The sequence below is a fragment of the Stegastes partitus genome, unplaced genomic scaffold (genome assembly GCF_000690725.1).
Source record: "Stegastes partitus isolate 25-593 unplaced genomic scaffold, Stegastes_partitus-1.0.2 Scaffold1043, whole genome shotgun sequence".
Taxonomy (NCBI): Eukaryota; Metazoa; Chordata; class Actinopteri; family Pomacentridae; genus Stegastes; species Stegastes partitus.
In genome coordinates, this window is record NW_007578774.1 from 123,535 (window position 1) to 139,261 (window position 15,727).

At 41.0% G+C, this 15,727-nt stretch overlaps 1 protein-coding gene across 1 annotated transcript in view; it reads right to left on the reverse strand.

The window, feature by feature from the left end:
* Positions 1 to 15,727, reverse strand: part of LOC103367392 (formin-like protein 1) — a 43,940-nt gene that overhangs the window by 13,404 nt on the left and 14,809 nt on the right. Inside the window, exons 2-13 of the mRNA XM_008295398.1 lie at positions 15,152 to 15,235; positions 14,405 to 14,488; positions 13,129 to 13,202; positions 12,487 to 12,570; positions 12,208 to 12,351; positions 9,747 to 9,834; positions 8,613 to 8,689; positions 8,061 to 8,154; positions 4,518 to 4,592; positions 2,905 to 3,015; positions 2,647 to 2,796; positions 1,439 to 1,540 (exon numbers count right to left, since the gene is read on the reverse strand). Coding sequence (XP_008293620.1) covers positions 1,439 to 1,540; positions 2,647 to 2,796; positions 2,905 to 3,015; positions 4,518 to 4,592; positions 8,061 to 8,154; positions 8,613 to 8,689; positions 9,747 to 9,834; positions 12,208 to 12,351; positions 12,487 to 12,570; positions 13,129 to 13,202; positions 14,405 to 14,488; positions 15,152 to 15,235 — 1,167 coding nt within the window. The remainder of the gene's footprint in view (positions 1 to 1,438; positions 1,541 to 2,646; positions 2,797 to 2,904; positions 3,016 to 4,517; positions 4,593 to 8,060; positions 8,155 to 8,612; positions 8,690 to 9,746; positions 9,835 to 12,207; positions 12,352 to 12,486; positions 12,571 to 13,128; positions 13,203 to 14,404; positions 14,489 to 15,151; positions 15,236 to 15,727) is intronic.

Genomic DNA, 15,727 nt, shown 5'->3' on the forward strand with positions numbered 1-15,727 from the left:
TATAGTTTGATTCTGTGGATGCTGTCATTTGTAAATGAAAGATAAATGTAGTGAAAAGAACAAGATGTTAATATAGTGAAATTTAAATATTAAGGGGGTTAAAGTGGAATACACATTTGTATTCCTAAACTTTAATCCACAAGTTTAGTTTTGAGTTGTGAACTGTCCCACTCGGCACACGCCTTTATTCTTAAAAAACAATAATTACATCTTCTAGATTCTTCTCTAAAACTTTCTCTTGAAGCCACGAGCGCTCACGATTTCAGTTCCAGTAATGATCAGATTCTGCTTCATGAGAAGATGAAGAGTGTCTTGCTTGTTGCATTATATAATCAGATTGTCTTTATGTTCGCGGCACCGGTACATTAAAAAACTCATTAATATGCTAATTTATGCAGCCGGTAACAACGAAATCCAATCACAACATCTAAGTGTAAAGTATGAGGCTTGTGCTGTCTGTTTATCTGGAACTCTCGCGTTCACGAGAACAGCGAGCTTCCTCCTAATTAAGCTCATTAGCTCCATCATCGCAGTGTTTTTTTTTTTTTATACCAACACATTTATCTGTGCCCGCTGCACATCTGGTGTCAATTTGAACTTGTTAGCGAGAAGAGTCAAGGAGTTAAAACTGTTTATGAGAAAGCTGTTTTAGCTCATTAACATGCAGATTTATGCAGAAAGGTGCTTCATAATCTCATCAGATCATCTCCTACATATGGAGAAGCAGCGATGCTACCATCAACTTTCTATACGCTTACATAATGTGGCGCACAAAGACAGACGGACGCTGGTGACAGAGCGAGTCAGAGCCACTGTGATTTCACTGTTTGCTTTTCTACATAAACTCCAGATGAAAGATGACCTAAAATGGGTTTTCTTTAAAAAGAAAATATTCAATTTGGTGCAGTGAATAGAATAAATAACAGCAGCACTCATCAGGCTTTTTTCTCTTTATATGTTGAGAACACTAAAAAACAAATACCAGACACTTGGTGATCAATGCTTGTTTGTCACCAGCGTCCCAGTAAAGTCAAGCTTTTCTACCTGAGTGTGTGTTTTCCTTCCACTGTGAAGTTTTTAACCACTATTTAAATCTACACTGTGCAGCGTAGCATCATTCATATGACACATTGAATCAGTGGACATTTGTTGTGCTGATATTTAAGTTTTCGTCAACAGACACAAGGTTTAGGTTGTACAAGTTCTGTTATAACTGCAAATGAAGCCCAAGAACAGCGTCCTGGTGGACTGCAGTTTGTCTTACACTCGAGTTTTGGTCGGAGGTCATTAAGCGTCTCAGAAGTCTTTGTCACGGCGCCCGCTGCTGGCTAAACCCCTTCAGTGCTTCATTATCGTAACTTTAATGGACCTGAAGTGGGTTCTAACACCCTAGTTTCCTTCTATCTTCTTTCAGTTCGGCAGGTAAACTGTTCTCTACCTTGAGCAGCTCCACTTCTTTGGTGGTCTGAATGAGCTTCTTCTCCAAGTCGGACACTTTCTCCATCGCCTCCCTCTCGCTCTCCTGAAGTCTGCTGTTCAGCTGTGAGGACAGAGCAAAGTGTTCATGCATGTTTCTACACAAAGAGCAGCAACAAGAGACACAGTGATGATGAATCTTCTCATAGTTTAATCGTAGCAGCTGGACTCGCTTGAGTTCCTTGAAGACGTTTCATCCAAGAGGCTTCATCAGACGAGTTGGGGTTCCAGATTGGGGGCTGGTTGCTCCTCCCCCCCGTTAACTGAAACTCAGGTGTTAACGGCTCCTGAAGGATATCTGGAACTCCCAACTAGTCAGTCAGAGCTGATGAAGCCTCTTGGATGAAACGTCTTAAGCGAGTCCAGCTGCTATGACTAAACTACCAGAACAACCATGAGCTGGATGACTGAGGATCTTCACAGACAGTGATGATGAGAAAACATGATGTAAAGTCTGAAGGCTTTTATCTGAACTGTGCAGCTGATGTGTAAAACCTTCACTTATTGCTCATTTTAGAAAATAATTTAGTAGCTAAATCAAATAAAAATGTGAAACTTCCCAGTCAGAGGCTGCAGAGCTGGAAGTTACTGCTACGCTGCTAAGCTAAGCTAAGCTAGTTAGCTTTAGCACCACTAGTTTATCTTGTTTCGTTCTTTGCTTTTTGCAGTTGGAGAATCTGTTTCTCTCGTTATGATCAGTTTTTGCATCATTTGCAAGAAACAAAAACTCCAACATGACCAAGACATCAACTAGTTTGAATACAGGAAACAAGGAAAATGGTAAATAAAAGATGCTTCTGTTTTATTTCAGTCTACATGTTTCTGATTCAGGCGGCTGCTGTGTTGCTAAGCTAACTGTGCAGCCTCCACCTCCGTTTAGAGATTTTAGGGAATAAAGAGTCAGAACTGCATTTTTTGAGGCAACCTTCCAAAGAAGTAGATTTTTGCATGAAGCATAATAAACGTTTGTTAAAGGGACAGAATTTAGCAGCCTGGAGTGGACGTTTTACTGTATCATAAATCTCTACCTGAGGCGACTATGTCTGACCGAACAACCTGCATATCCATCCGCTGGTTTAGAGCTACAGCAGATATGGACAATATGCCACGTGGACATGAAGTCAGGCTGTAGTCAGTGTGTTGTGGTTTGTGTGTGTGTTGTGTATCCACCTGTGTGTTGTGTTCCTGCAGCTCCTCCATGTGTTCCAGCAGAGCGTTCTTGGTTTCTGCGTCCTCCAGTAGAGCCCCGACGTCGAACACATTGTCCAGGTAGGCCTGAATCTGCACCAGCAGCCTGTCGCTCTCTGTGAACTTCAGCTTCTACACACAGGACAGAACAGATCAGAAACATATATAAATCCTCGTGCAGGTAGGGAGTCTCCACTCTGTCATAAATACAACATCTACAGGCTCAGTGGGTGGACTTGCCTCCAGGTAGTCGTCCAGTCCGTGCTGAGTGAACTCGTGCTGCAGGTGAACTCTGAAGTTCATGTTTTCTACTGAGTGAACCACGATGTTGATGAACTGCATGCAGGCCACCTGGTGGACAAACGGAGGAAACACTGAACCTGTTTCACATGCAGCAGCCTCGACTACAAGCCGAAGCTGCCAAGTTTTTAATTAGAACCACGACACATGAGCACAAGGCTCCTGCTTACACCGACTCCCAGGACGTCTGAGGACAGATTTTACTTTTAAATTACACCCAGAGCCAGAACTGATAGAAACAGGAAGTACTGTCATATTCACATGTTATGAATCTGTTGTGACATGCTGTTTCAGCAGGAACAAAAAAACGACCAAATCTAAGCTTATATTTCATTAAAATCACTTTATTTTACACATTTTAGTTAAAAACGCACCAAAAATGAACAGTTTGCTCTGATCGTATTCTGTAAAAACCATAACGTGGCTCCTCAGTACAACGAGAAGCCACTAAACCACTAGACCACCGTGACTGAAATTCACATTCAGAGATTAAAAAAGAGCAAAATGAAACCTACTGGATCAATAAATAAATGCAGCATGGCTCAGAAACAGAGGAGCAGGTTGTTGGACGATACATTCAGCTGATGGTGGAACATCTCTGGAGAGATGATGAGCAGTTTGGAGACAAACGTTAAGTACTTAAATATCTATATCATGTAGTGTCACTATTTCTTTTAGCAGTATTGGTCACACCTGTTAAAGAAAATGTTGGTTTCAGGTTTGTAGTTTATTTCAACTTTAATTTTCTCTTTCTGTTCTTATAATTTGTGAGAATTTTTGAGTTTTCTCTCCTTGAGTTTTTAGAGTTCAGATTGTTTGAACCTAATTTTAGCTGAAATCCTGGTTTTACTTCAGTTTTCATTTATTCTGAGCTTTTAATAATGTTTTTACTTTTACCGACACAGTTTTCAGGCATAAAATCTGGTTCCAACAGCAAACTGAAGTGTTTAACGCTCGTGTTCAGGTGTCTTGGTGTTTTGGTGTCCACATACTTTTGGGCATATTGTGTATTCTATGGAAACAGAACAACCACGACTAGAAGGACAGAGAGGTCTTCTACGTCGGTATACATCAGTTAGAAAACCGTAAAGCTTTAAAAAAAAAAAGTTGAATGTCTTTAAATAATTCATCAACATGTGTTGCTAGCAGCGCTGAGATGATGCTGGTTCTACACGCTATAGATATTCCTGTTTATATTTTTACAGCCTGGACAAACAGTGACATTTTTTTTTTCTAATTTTCTGAAGATTTGTTCTTTTATGATGTCTTCTTGTTGTTGCACAGCCTTGAGGACAGGCACTTTGCGTTTCACTGCACAAACTATATAAACATGTGGCCGGAAAAAAAAAAAAAAGCCTCTTGAACATCTTTCACACAACTCCAGACAGATGTTCCACCATCAGCTGACTGTATCCAACAACCTACTCCTCTGTCCACTGTCTCTGAGCCATGCTGCAGTGATGATATTGATCCAGTGTTTGTCAAGTGACTGTTGGTCACAGTAACACAGTGAAATGTGTGTTTTTTGTGCATATAAGTGAACGAATCCTCACCATGAAGTCGATGTTGCTGTCTTCATTGCGGAAATATTCCATGAGCTTCTCGAACCTGCTTTTCTCTCCACAAACCTGAAAAACAACAACAGATGGTTGAAATGAATCACCACAAAGCTGCTGGTTCTTGTTTTTATAGGCTCGGTGGTCATCTCTGGTAAATGTAGGCGAAGGCTTCAGGACCTGCTGCTGATGGTTTACTGGTGAGTGCACACATGGGGGCAGTGTGTTCACACACATCATCCACTCTGCTCTGCTGCTCAGGTCACGCAGCGGCTTTCATAAATACCTCAGCAAACATACAATCTAATTAAACAGCAGCGCGCACGGAGTTTGTTTGCAGAGAAGACTGGGACAAACAGAAAGAACAATGACTGTAATGAAACCGGCGTGATTCCTTCTGCAGGAGCAAACAAGGCTTCGTGTTTTCCCCGAGCGCCGCCGTGTCACATGTTTGTTGGGAGTGAAACCCAGAAAATGTGGCGACGGTGGTGTAATTGTGTTTTCCTCAGCAGATTCCCCGTCTCCCCGGTTGTCGTGTTCTGCCCTGCCTTCCCCTTTTTGCCCACTCATGTCCACTAAATAATGCAGCGCTGCAACCTGACGGCTGCACAAGCCAAAACAAAGGCTGCTGCTGAGGGACACATGAACCAGCTGCTGGCTCTGGGCCCGCCGGCCTCCACGTTACCGCCTCTATCGCTCTCTACATCTTCCTCCGACTTGCCCACACACTCGCTGCTGCTGCAGCAAAACATGCGGCGCTCGCAGTGATACTGGAGTCTCTGCTGTGGCACCTGATGCTGCTTTACTCTGGCAGCAGAGGGACGGTGATGCCAGACAGTCTGGTTCGTACTAATGGAGAAGTTTTAATTCATCACTTCATTCTTTTTGCTTTATTGACCCAACAAGCAGTTTCTGGGCGTCTTTTGCTCCTTTTCATTTTTTACTGCAACAGAAAGTCCTGCACCTCTGTTCAAACTCCAGCAGCTGCCTTCGGTGCAGCAGGACTCTGCCATAAATCAGGAAACAAAGACAAAAAAAGTTCAATTTATTTTTTATTCCAAACAGTGAAAACAACCTGGAATCAACACGTGTCCTCAGGTGTTATCACTACTAGAATAAACAGTAGCTCCACACATTATAGATGTTTTACTATTTACGTCTCTACAAACTGCTTCCTTCACTCTCCTCTGAAAGGTGTTTCACCACGCTGAAGGTCTCTCCCAACACTTTATAAAGACCTTCAGCTCATTGTTTAGCAGGCCACCTTGAACTTCACCACTTTCCGTCACTCTCTCTGCTCCCTTGGTGCCATTTCTCAGAGATAATTCTCTAATACGCCACTTAACACGACCGACTGAGCAGCAAACGGCAGACAGACGCAGTTAGAAGCTAGCTGGTGAACAAAGTGGAGCGTTTAGCAGCTAAAGAGCAGCATGTGCTCCAAAACCAGAGCTAAATATTGTACCTGTGTTCATCAGCTGGACACAAACTCTAAATGAGTGCCAGCGCTCCTCCATGCTCGCTAGTTGTGGAAATAAGCAGCAGTTTATGGAGTTTGTGTTCACGTTACAAAGAAAACATCAAAAACTGACCAAACTTAACACATACAACACTTTTACACACTAAAGATATTTGACTCCTTCCATTCCTACAAACTCTGCTCATGCTTCACCGTGCCGAGTGTATCGTCAACAACTCGCTCCTCTGCTCACTGTCATTGTATTGAGCCGGTCTGTTTGTGTGGAAACACTTCCTGCAGTTCAACTAAAAACGTTGTTTTCGTCACGTGACTCATCGTCCAAATGAATGAGGAAGTAGTTTGATGTAGAATTTCGTCTTTTAACATGCGGTTGATGTAATACAAGTAGTTTTGGAGCCTAAACCAACCAAACAATGACCAATATGAAACACTGAACACTACACCTGAAAACAACGCCCCCCCACTCTGGACCAAACCCTTTGTTCTTGGATGACAGTCCAGTTATTGACTCCCTTTACTGCATTTAAATAACAGTGAGGACACATGAACACGTCACTTCCTGCATTCTGAAGTCACGCAAAACCAAATTTATTCCTTTTATGCATCAGTTTATGGTGTTCATTTGTCCAAGACGAAGGGAATTTGAATTTAAGAGCGTTTACATTCAGGTGAGCAAATTAAAACCACATTCATGCTCCTCCTGAGTAAACCCACACTGTGCCGAAGGTCTGACTCAAACGTCAACACTTGCATTCAATGATTAATCATATTTAATAGTAAAACGGCACTAAAGCAGCCGTTGGGTCTCGTTAAATGCTGTTAAAAGTGCTTCTGGATCTGGAGCCAGAATTAGAAGGAGGTTGCGGGGCAGCTTTCTGACGTGACTAATAATAAACCCACGTAGTTCAGGTTCACGTCTGTCTGCAGGAGGCAACAGTTGCCGCCTTCTCGGGCCGAGGAGGGTCAGAGGCGACCCGACACGTGTGTCGCATATTTCCGCCTCCTGGGTCGGTGTCGTCTGGTGGCGGAACAGCTGGATGGAGCAGCTGTCGGGGCCGTTTGTTCTGGGTTCCCCCTAAACCTGCATTAAAGGAGTCGGTGGAACGCTGCGACCCTGAACTACGTCAGGCTTCAGGTTTAAAATACTGTCTGAGTGCCGCTGAGTCATCCCGACTGATGCTGGAAACACACAGCGGACATAAAAGTCTGTACGGTCGGGTAGGAAAGAAGGGTTTTGTAGAGCTTTGTGGAAAATAAAGAATTATTCAGCTTACCTGCACTTACACTCACTTCATTTTAAATAATTTATTTCCTTTGTTATTATTATTATTATTATTATTATTATTATTACTATTGTTATTATTATTATCTTGTCTTTTTTGTAAGCTGTTTTAATCACTTTTAATTATTCGATAAATCTTTGTGCACTCTAATCAACTTCTGTCCACTGTTTCTAATTTCTATTTTAGTTAATTTAATTTGTATATCGTTTGCCTGTGGGGCACTTTGAATAACCATAAATGGATATAAACAGTAAATGAACAAAGCGTTACATAAAACAAGAACAATTTTAAGGAGTAAATCATAAATACATTAATAATGTACGAATCAACCAATCACATTCCCTCTAAAGGTTAAATCGTAATTAATAACAACTTGGCATTAATTAAACTTACTTCAGCCCCATTTAAGTCCAGCTGGAGGATCTTTCTTGATTTTTTGGGGAGATTAAAACCCAAAATATGAATATTCTAAACGTGTTGAGCATCATTTTTCATCACTTTTATTTATTTTTGTTTTGTGGGTTTGATCAAAGAAATTAATTTACAGGAAGAAATCAAAGAAACAAGATGTTTTCACGAGTCACGCTTAAATCGGTCCAACTCTTTGAAAGTGTGAAACCTTCTGCGTATCTTCAGCCTCGTTTCACACGTGAAAGCTGGCGTTTGATTAAATCGAGTTCAACCCCGAGACGCTCAAACTTCCGTAAACCGGCTGCCGAACAGATTCACGACTGTGTTGTAAATGGCTGCCGGTCACCACGGCAACCGTCGTCTCACCTCCTTGAAGTTGTCGAAGGCGGAGAGGATGATGTCATGACCTCCTCTGACCAAGCAGACGGCCGCCAGCAGCTCCAGCACCAGAGCTTTGGTCCTGAGAGCAACGATGGAAGCACATTTAGGTCACGGCTGGAAAGTAACTGAGTACATTTACTCCAGTACTTGTGCGTTACTCAGTTACTTTACAAATTAAGACGTTAGCATGAAAAACACACAAGTTAGAAACAAGCACAGCTGGAACAGTCGGTTGCTTCGTCTGCAGGAAAATGTTGAAAATGAGACGTTTTTTATTTAAAGTTTCTAAATATTTCATGACGGCAGGTTTCCAGTGTGAAGATTTTCCTTCTAATTATTTTCGTTTCGTTTTAACATTTTGAAAAAAAACCCTCTGAACCCAAAACCTGCCGACAGGTCTGGATCAAAGGTTCTCATTAGTGTGTGATATTAGCACTTAGACTGACTTCACTCCTGATCTGGAGGATTTCTACATTAACGAAGGCGTTAATAACGAGTTCTGCTGAACTCTGTGGAGTTGTGTCGTGTCGGCAGTACCTGGGGTTTCTGTCGTGGAGGCTCAGCGTGATCTCGTTGACACAGCAGGGATGTTTCATCACCTGGTTGAACCCCGACTGGAAAACAAAAACCAGAAGAGTCACGTTTAAAACGCCGTCGACTCGTGTTCTTTGTACGTGTTTCTGTGTCTGTATCTTTTATCTGTCCTTGTAGTTTATGTTTTACTCCGTAACCTCTTTGTAACGTCTAATCAATGTAATTTCTTTACATTTCTCACATTGTTATTAAACGACAACAATCTGCTCATTTGTTAGATTGAAATATTACAAACAACAGAAATAAACATGCAGCATGAAGCACTTTAGTAAAAGTTCAACTTAAAAATCAAGTGAAATAATTCAATATTCTAACAATAAGTCAATATTTAGATATTTTAAGTCAAACTTATGACCTCATACTTATGAATTAGTGAAACTGTTTAATCAAACTCTGAAATTTGGACTTTGATGGTGAAAATCTGAATTTTAAACTTAATGGACCCAAAATGTGGAAAATGAAAGTCAAAGTTCTTAATTTGTTTTAAATTCAAATCTAGATTTTGACTTTGTCTAATAATGTCAACATGGACAACATGTGTTTGCCTCATATTAATGACATTATTCACCTGATTAGAAGTGATTCCACTTAGAAAATCCTAATCTAAATTTAATCTGGCTCTCAATCTAAAAAACGAAAGTTCTTTATTTGTTTTGTAAAATAACAAAAAACATAGAACATCTGTTTTTAAATTCATAATTAGGACGTCATTTGCCTTAATTATTATAAGTGATTCGACCCAAAAATATAACTTTTAACTCACGTCTCAGAAAAACATCATTTGACTTAGAAATTATAATTTGGATTTAATGTCCCCTAATTTGGAAAAAAAAACAAGTCAAACTTATGATTTTGTGTCTCTTGGGAGAAAAAAAAACTTGATTTGATGCCTGTAATTAAAAATCTAATCAGCTGGAATGAAAGGAAGAGAAAGTTTGTCGTTATGAAGTCGTAACATAACTTGACGTTTGATGGTTTGTTTCTGCGCCCTGTGGAGACGAATTTCCACAGCATCGACATAACGAGCACAGAACGCAATAAACCGTAAAAACCTGGCGAGCAGGCGGCCGTAAATACCTGGTAGTTCATGATGGCACGTAAACACATGATGCAGAGATGAACGTCGTCCTTCTGGCTCACGACTCGAGAGCTCCTCAGGGCTTTTCTGGTTCAGAGACAAATCAAAGCTGCACTAAGACGTGTTTATTATTACCTGCTCGGTGTCTGCAGAGTTCACTGAGGTAAAAATAGGACGTTTGGAGATATTTTTAACATCACGTCGAGCATCATTTAATAATTTACCTCCTAAACTGTGACAGCGTACCGGTAGGAACAAAAATCCCAGAATTATTTACGACTTTAGTTCCTTTTCTTAGTGTTTTTAACAATAATTTGTCATAATGTGGATGAATCAACGTCCCTTCTTAGTCCTGCTCTTAACGAACAGCAGCTGCATTGAGTTTATTATTATTTATTCCTGAGTTTACAACACAATCAATCCACACATCGACCATCACGTCCCACCAAAACACTGAGAAGTCATCAATCAAGCCCCTCTTGTGACTATTTTCAGCGTCTCTTCACCTGCTGACGTTTCTCACGTTCACACTCTGAGCGAGAGGCCGACAGCCACATTTCTATGTATTTGCTATGAGAGGAATGCAGTCGTCTGATTTTAAAGGCAAACATGCGTCTGCTCACGAGCTACGAGTTCATTGGCGGCGTTGCGAGCCAGTAACTCGCAGTTAAACTTGAACCTGGTGTAGTTTAAGCACTGAAACACTCCCACAACAACTCATTACAGTCGTTTTATTTCTTCGACAGTCATTAAAAACCTGTATATCAGAATCGTAAGCAGCTCGTTTAACCTTTACAAAGTTCTCTGGTTTTGCTGCCACCCGAGGCGCTCACCATCCAGGAGCTTCAGATCGAACCACCAACAACCGGCTTTACTTCCTGAGACTCATTATTTTTGAGCTAATGTGACTAAACACGACTTTTCACTTTCAGGCTGAAGCAGCAAAAATAAAATTCAATTGTAATTGTGGATAATAATCACGCATTAAGTTTAAACATACAGATTGTTGGGAACTTTTGGCTTCAACACAGACTGTATATACGAGATGGATGTGAGAAGTTCCTCTAACAGCCAGCAGGGGGCGACTCCTCGAGTTGCAAAATGCAGTCAGAGTGCAGGAGTCGGTTGTTTTGTTGCCTCGGTGAACGTTTTCCTGTTAAATTTATGGTCTCAATCACTAGTTTCAAGACTTCCTCAATACAGAATGATGCTAATTTCGTAAATTAGATTCCCGTTTAGAGGAAACTGGACGATAAATTGGAGGATGTTTGAGGACGTAGCTGCCTTGAGTTCATGAGTTTTCACACATTTTGTCTGGTTTCAAAAAAACAACAAACCAAATTTCAGACTCAAGGTTTCTAAACAAACCAACAGGAGACATCACGGTGGCGACATCCTCAGTCCTTCATTCATAACTTAATTTACGGAGGGGATTGGGAGCGATTGTCTAAAAAATATATGTTTTATCTTTATTCCCAGTAAAGCTGTTGTTGTCTATTTGTCGGTTTTTGCTGTCAAACAGCAGGAAAAGTACGACCTCATGACTTCACATTACATGTTAACCAGCAGTCACTTCAGACACTTTCCCAATTCGTGGTTCTTCACGGCTAAAATATTGATATTTTAAATGCAACGCTGACAAATTAGCCAAACACAGAAGCTAAAAACACCAACTGTGCTGTGAATTCAGAGAATTCCTCGTCAAATAATCACAAGGGACAAAGCTGGAAGCAGTAGAAAGTCCCAGTCAACTGTTTTTCACACAAACATGGAGAGTTTTCTTCCTGAAGGGGGCGGAGACAGCAGCAGCTCATTGGATTTCAGCTCATTTAGAGCTGGACAAGGACCAGGAGTGGTGACATGAACCAGTTTGAAGTATTTCAAGCTACGTAAAAAACACTGGGGACACTATGAGACATTCAAAAGGGGCTCAAAGTAGGACCTTTACTGTGAATGGGGTTTAAATAAGTTGCTGAACTCCAACATGTGGGAGAAGTCTTGGGTGTCCACGTATGTGCATCCATGTGAGGTCATTCTTTGATTGCTAAAAACTTGATATTTAACTTAATTTTCTTGCTTTTGTTCTGGAAAGCTGGAAAGCACAATCCCCTAACATCAACAAATCAATAAAGTGTTTGTATTATATTCATATAGTGCCAAATATATACATTATTTAACATTAATAGAGAAATAAAACGTTATTGATCCCTTTGGATATGTGTGTGTGTGTGTGTGTGTATGCATAATATATATATAAATGTGTTTTAATGTTGCTTAAACTTCAGAAACTAAAAATGGCCGCTACTGCTAATACATTACACAATGCTAGTTAGCTTTAGCAGGATTATCTGTTAGCTTCAGCCAACAGTAGCTGTGTGTTGGTGTTCTTGCACCACTGCACTGAAACTGAGTGTTTGTACACCAGAACATAAAGCCCACGCGGTCCGGTGCTGGCCGTACCTGACTGTGAAGGCCTTGCTGGCCTTCGAGGCACTGTGAGTAGGTGAGTTACTGGCACTTCTGCTCAGATCCTCCACTGACTTATCCACGTTTTTGCCCTTTTCCGTGGGCAGCGTCCCGTTCTCCAGAGCGTCCACGTCATACCTGTGAATCAGAGTCACGAGGAGGACAATCTGCGTTCACCATCAGACTGAAGCAATGAACTTTAATGACCTTCCTGAGCTGGGTTGTTAAATACAGGGAAAGAGATAAAACACACACAGCTGGGCTGATACCTACGTGACAGCGCTGTGGGCGACAGACAAATAATCCACAAGAACGTCCAAACCCTGGTTCTCCTCGTTCAGGAACTCCTGAGCCCAGCTGCAGGAGCAAAACAGAGACATTTAAGAATCCAAAACTGGCCTTATTTAACTAAAACTAATGCAAATACGTGACTTAGAGACGGAAAAACCTCCTCGTCTTGTCCCAAACATCAGTCAAGAAAGCACAGAAGTACAAATATTACTTATTGCAATACCAGCACATTTAAACCTGTACATTATAGATATTGTGTACATTTAGGAAACCCTGTGCGACATCACCTTTTCTAATTATGAAAGAATCTGTGCAATACCTTTGTTTTAAAAAATATATTCATGTGCAAGTATGTGGAAGTAGCCATGCAGTATCAACAGGACTTATGTATATATTTAGTTTATTTTTACACGTTTACATGACAAACTGCTGTAATGCTGCTGTGGGTTTAAAAACGGTTGATCTTGTGTTTACATGTATGTACAAAAGCCTTCAGTGCACATTTCACACCGTGATGTCCAGCCAACGTACTGAACTCGGTTTAATTTGTGTTTTTTCCTCAGATTCTCTCCTCTGACGCAGTTTGAAGTTTTTCTCCCAAACACGACCTGCAGCGGGACTCACCCGATGTGATTGGTCCTCAGGGAGATCTCCAGCTCTCTCAGGATCTGGGTCGACTCCTGGACGCGTCTCTTAAACTGAGGAAACACATGTAAGGTAAGCAGGAAGTCAGGTAATTAATGAGAAAATATATAAGATTCATTTCTGTGCAGTGATTTGTCTCAACATCTGTATCTTCAGTGAAGACAAAGATCTCCTCCGTGTGCTTTTAGAAACACTATCTGACCTTCTGTAAGGGATATAGATATTAAAGTGGTATCTGTGGAACTTTAAACTGATACATCACATTTTGCCAGATTGAGGTTTTTTGTTTTGTTTTGTTTTTTTATTGCTTGTTGATTCACTTTTAGAACTTTTTTTTTGCTCAGTGAAATTTAAGGCTAACTATGTGGTCATATAGCACCAATAATACATTATTAAACACTAATAGAGTTCAGTATATGCTTCAATGTGGCTTATATTCCCCCCAAAAAATCTACTTTTCAGAAACTAATCTGTTGTCATGCTACATTCGGCTAGTTAGCATTAGCCAAGGTTAGCTGTGTGTTGGCGTTCCTGTGCCGGTACGCTGAAATTAATTCATAAAATAAATCATTGTAAAGTTAAAACATCTAAATATGATCTATATAAAATATCGTGATCATGTCAAATCGGGGTATTTCCAAGAGTTAGAAGCTAAAATGGCAGCTATTGACATGCATGGCTAGCTAGGTTAGCCGGACCGCTTTAGCCATTTCTCTTCCTGCCTGCATGATTGGATTTGATGGGATAAACCTTCAGACTGATATTTCAGTTTAATTAGATTTACACGAACAACAGTTAACGAGAAACGGACGTAAATGTAGATTTATTCAAGGTTAGCAGTGGCTAACTCGTGCTAGCTGTTCAGAAGGTTTTTTTAATAATACAGTGTATTTTCTACTAAATTAAAACTTAAATATCAACATAGTTTTACAGAGGTGAAGTTTATCCTGTGCAGGACTTAATACTTTCCTGTGATATCTGGGTTTTGGTGGGTATTTTTGCGTATTTGTAGCTAATTATAACTGTGACGTATGAGAGCATCGAGGTGTCAAAGCAGTGTCGTCATTTTTAATAACTGTAATACAACAACTAAAGCAAACAGGGTCACTGCTTCCTTCACTGAACAGTTTATCTATAGTAAAACAAATGCTGCTGTTTTCATTCCGGCCACAAAAAGCTGTAAAATGTTATCAATAAAAATGTGGATAAGAGGTTTGATTGAGTTCATTCTTGGAGCTGAGACGTGAGCTTGTACCTTCCGACTGACTCCTCCGTGATCCACGTAGCTCCTCAGTTTGTCCAAATAGGCCGACGGCGGGTTCTTCACTTGAAATCGCTCCTGAAGAAGCAGAGAAACACACAAAGCTCTAATCACGTCTGATTGCGGAGAGGGCAGAGCTCAGCCGGGTCTCAAACAGACACTCTGATTACGCAGCGTCTCTTATGCAAATCTGCTGCGTCTTAACGAGCCTCCTGAAACGATTCGTCGAGCTCGGCTCAGCTGCGTCAGCGCCGCTTTCACTTGAATCATACGTTCTGCCGGCTCATTGAAACAGTTTGCTGAATAAAAAGCCGACCGAGTCGCTGTGTGACGGCGGCAGGTGTCTTCTGTCAGTCTCCCATCAGGACGCCGGTTGTTATGGACGTCCCGCGGTTGCTATGGTGATGTACAATATTGATGAGCTTCCTCGTGTGTGTTTGAGAGGGTTGTAGTGGTTTCTCAGAGCTGGTAGTCGGCCCACTTACAACACACTGAAATAGAGCCGCAGAGCTTCTCCTCAAGTCTCCTGAACCGTGCGTGAACCTGGTGGCGCATTTTTAGACTAAATAAATACATCTGAAGCTGAAAATGTGGTTCTTGTTGGGAGTAGGGTTTGTTATCTACTGAAATTATAAGAGCACAAATTCAAAACAAAACATCAACAAAAGATGAACTGATCATAAGTTGGCGTGACAGAGGTGTGGGCGTGTTGGCAGCATCGGTTTAGAAACAATAATCCACCTGGTCACAGATCAGGTCCCACTTCTTCTCGTTGTCGTACTGACTGAGGATCTTCACCTTGTCTGGAGGAAGGTTCATCGTGTTCTGCAAACAGAAGCAAAGGAGAGAAAACAGAGTAAAAGTTAACGGTCTGTCTTCTTCACACTGCAGAGGTTATTAGTAAAGACAAAACTTGTCTGGAATCATTTAAGTCAGCCGTTTTTGTAGTCAGAAGTTGTGATTTATGGAAAAAATACGATCAGCAATCACAGAGTAGAAGCAGCTGTGGTACTGAAAGAGTGCTACTCAAAAATACAAAACGTAAAACAAGTGATTTGAAAAGTTTTCACCTCATTCAAGTTCATGTTTAATAGAAGCACCTTCGTCTGCTGTGCTGTATTAACCCTGTTGAGCTCAGTCAACCTGAACATCTGGATGCTGCAGTCTGACTTCATTCTTATTTACAAAAGTTCTCAAACTCTGTCAGGTTTCACTCTGATCATTAGTAAACAGCTAAAGTCCAGCTAAAACTCTCACTTGGATTGAGGTCTGGACTCTGACTGGGCCTCCAGAACATCCACCTTGTCGTCTTTAAAC